Consider the following 4,160-nt stretch of genomic DNA (forward strand, 5'->3'; position numbering starts at 1 on the left):
GGAATGTTACAAAACACTTCAGATCTGGCTGAGGAGGATGATCAAGGCAGAGACTTGTTGATAGCATCTGTGTTGAACGTAACAGATAGTCTAGCCAAGTTTGTTCTAAGCTACATTAGGCCTGGTAGTGGTCCTGTGGTATTGGACACCCCTTCAATTAGTTTGAACCTTGAAAGTGGCACTGCAAAGAAACTCACAAATGTGTCAGTAGTGATTGGAGATGGAAATGGATTTGAAATTCCACAAGTAGAGAATATCTTTGCCGACCTTTCATTAAACGGTACCCTTAATAGGATTGTAAGTATAGATTAAGTATCAGTTCATTCACGTAGAGACACAGGCGAAGACAAAAAATACAATGAATGTATATGTGCTGGGATTTACTTCTGTACTCGCTGAAGTAAAACTGTGATATTGAGTGTACTGATCTCGACATTCACTGCAATACATTTTTTAAATGACTTAGCTAGCCATGTTAGAGTGGACACCTATATATCAATACACTGAAAGGTCTACGATATATATGGAGCATACGACAACATAATTTCGAGAAATATCTAGCGATCTAAATTCTCAAACTTTGCATTGAATCTATGACAGATCAAACGATTAAACAAGAGATCATTTCAACTTGGCGGCAAGGCTTACACAAACGATGTCTTGAGTTTGTCCTTTACTGACAGAGAAGACAATGAACTAGAAGGTAAAAATATTAAGTCGGCCAATTGTATAGCTACTGTTTCAAACACTGATACCATAATTTTTGGCGGGATTAATGTTTTCAAAGTTATCATTCTCTGTTTATTGAGACTTATGTATCTTATGTACTTCTTTAGTCAGGCCTGCACCACATGTTTTATATCCATTGGCATGCAGCTTCACAAGAAAAAAACAAACCATAGATTTCCGTGAGAATTGCAGAACTTAATCTTTTGTCTTTTATATTGACTTTGCGTTTCTTCAAGTCACAATATAAGCAACATGAAGGCAAAATATTTCTTGAACTGTGTTCTATTATTTTGTGTTGCATTACATTATACAATCCCGATTGTTTTTAATTTGTATATGTTGTTAACTGGTTCTAGTTGTTAGAATTTGGTCGTGACCTTTAAAATATCCATACCTGTACCTTCATCGTTCTGTGAAAATACGCCTTTGGTACTTCTCCCAGTCTTTTTTTGGAAATGGCTAACTGTGTGTATGTAGCCTCTAATGCGATTGTTTCTAACAGGTGGGAATTTAGCCGTTGAGCGGCTTTTATTACTGGTTTGCTAGATGGAAAGGTATTTTATTATGGGTTTTAATATTCTACAGTTATAAACGAATTCAGTCTTGACCAGACTTTGTAATAATATCATTGCACACTGACCACATTATTTGAAATAAAAGAATCTTGTATTTCGTCATATTAAGGGCTTTAAAATAAGCAAAATTCATTACACTTAAAAGGAAACGAAAACAGTGTAAAAGTTCAATCTAATGTCATGTTACAATAATAAAAGTTATCAAAATCTTTCAAGCTGCAAAAATCAATTGACCAAGATTTTGTTTCAATTGACGAGTATCAGCGATTTTACAACATTGACACAGCAGGGCTGGATGTAGTCTTGTTTACATTTAATCAGCTACGTGCTCTCAGTTACACAACACACAAGGGCCTCTCCACACACATCAGACAGAGAAACATAAACAAATCAGTAGATTTTGCAATGTGAATGCCATGTGTTTCTTCTTTCTTCTTGATGAATTACACTGTAGGTTGAATATATATCATACTTCGTTTACTATTCATATCGTCAATATATTAAATGTTGGCAGTTAGTCAGTCAACTATTTCCTGACAGTCACATCATTATAATAGAAATTCAACCTGTACAATTGAGCGTAACAGTTCATTACTAGGGTTCATACTAGTTCATTGTTACGGTAAGGAAATCTTCAAATGAGTAATTGCCAATATTCAATAAATGACGTTTTATGAATAGTGGAATTAATGACAATCCTTGTATATTTTAAACCCAGCGAAAGACATGACAGAAGACGTCATCATTACATTTGCCAGTGATCCTCCAAAGGCTGACACTGATATGTCGATTGGCGGTGTATATCTTGAAGACGATGACGTAACGCACTTTGGATTTGGATTTAATGTAAGAGAGGGAGAGGGAGAGAGAGGGACAGAGAGAGAGAGAGAGAGAGAGAGAGAGAGAGAGAGAGAGAGAGAGAGAGAGAGGTGTAATTTCGTACGGTATGGATAAAGCTATGCACGTTAAGCATCACCAGACGTTCCCGAACTACACTTCCAAGTTACAAGAAAACAAAGTTGGTATACTACTTACGAAAATAGCTGAGGCAGTGAAATTTCAATTCAGTGGGCTGGCTTATTGTGCAACCACATTGAACAAAGAGGAGACCATACTCTGCGACTTCCGACGTGTACTGTCTGGTGGTGTGGGGAGGAACAATTATTCAAACTCGGATGTACAGATGACAACGTTTTCAGCTTTGCTTGTTTTTTGTCCTTCTGGTTCGCTGCCATGCTTCTCATTACATCTGACCACTGCACTAAAAGATCTAGTGCTTTATAGCAGCCGATCAGGTTGTGTGTTTATATACAATTCTACAATCCATACCACTTTGTGGTTGTAAACCTCTTTCTCTTTCGGTCAGCCGGTTGTTTTTGGCAGAATGTGCCACATTTAAACGTGATCTTCTATGATGATGGGCAAGATGAGGTAAAGAGATCAGCAGCGAACGAGGCGGGTAAAGAACAATGAAATTTGAAATCTTCGTTTTCTATACATGTAAAGTTACTCAGTATGGTGAAGTAAATGCAAGGTATGATGTTTACGTCTGCGGAACCGTGTCACAATCTAGGGAAGCCTATTTAAATAGATGTCATATTGCGTCCGTGAAAAAAAATAGTCTCCAATTATATTTTACTGTCATTCATAACACGCTTTGCAAGGTGTATAATTAATCGGTCATTTCAACACCCAATATCACCTGTTTCTTGAGTAGAATCAATATCTGTGTCATTCGCACTGCCTCAGTAATGTAACTTAGTCCAGAATTTGACAAAGAAAACATGGCAACCATGCTGATATGAGCAAATATTTGTCGAGAACCGCAATACCCTGTTCCTGGTCGTCTAGGAAAATATCACCCGCAGTACTTACATGTCATATAGTACCGTAAATTTTAATTTCTGACATTATATTTGAAATCACGGAGCATCAAACCTTTTTTCATAGATATCACAGCCGTTCCATGCGGTAGTTATCTCGTTAGACAGCTCGGATCCACTTTACGGAAATGTAACTATGCACATCTTCAAAGTCTTGGGCGATAATTTCACCGAATACCATGCCCACCAGTTTTCTCTTGATGTCCAGTTTGACGGTGTTCATTCAAGTATTTTCATCCCTGAACATTACATATTGGTAACTGGGGGATATAAACTCACCTTCACAGTACCACAAAGTAAGTTAAAATATGCAATAGTCTCTAAAGTTATCATTGACAAATTTCCTTCGCCGGTTAAAAATGCTCGAGCGACAGATAAATATTACGCACATACAGGTTGTGTTAAAAAGCTAAACACAGCGCAATTTGACATTTTACAAAATAGAATAAGAAACGTGGACTAAAAGAACAACAAGTATTTGGAAAATACATTCAAATATGCTTCTGGTGGAATTGTACTATTGAGGAGAGAAAATGAAGACCTGGTTTTATGAAAAGAAGATTAAGCTCAAACGATTGATGGAGATAGAATAAAAAAAATAAAACCGTAAGCTTGTTTACTTTTGTTCGAACTATCATATGACAAACGTCAGTCGACTCGACCACGCGTCACTAAATCATGTTTTCATTTCTTAACTTAGAACATGATCTCAACTTCTCTGTGACTGTCAAGTGTATCATGTGTAACTATCTGAAAGAGGCGTCCGGCATCTGGAACACTGACGGCTGCAAGGTGAATATACCAAGTCGCACTTAGAACACTTTCAACATTGAGTAAATTTGTTGGTTCGTAATGGTTGTGATTGAACTCATAAATATAAATAGTACAATGAGTTTGTTTAAAATTCTTATAAAAGCAATTTGATTACATAGATAATATGAGCAAACAGTAAAATCGAAAAACTGAACATTTC

General features: G+C 36.6%; 1 protein-coding gene across 1 annotated transcript; it reads left to right on the forward strand.

Moving 5' to 3' along the window:
• LOC139128103 (uncharacterized) lies at window positions 1–3,780 on the forward strand. The gene is made up of 5 exons (XM_070693950.1): window positions 1–297; window positions 601–703; window positions 2,023–2,150; window positions 3,255–3,483; window positions 3,713–3,780. The coding sequence occupies exons 1-5, from the start codon at window positions 4–6 to the stop codon at window positions 3,778–3,780; spliced, it is 822 nt and encodes a 273-aa protein (XP_070550051.1). The 5' UTR covers window positions 1–3.
• The last annotated feature ends 380 nt before the right edge of the window (window positions 3,781–4,160 follow it).

This window comes from Ptychodera flava, chromosome 3, assembly GCF_041260155.1.
Source record: "Ptychodera flava strain L36383 chromosome 3, AS_Pfla_20210202, whole genome shotgun sequence".
Taxonomy (NCBI): Eukaryota; Metazoa; Hemichordata; class Enteropneusta; family Ptychoderidae; genus Ptychodera; species Ptychodera flava.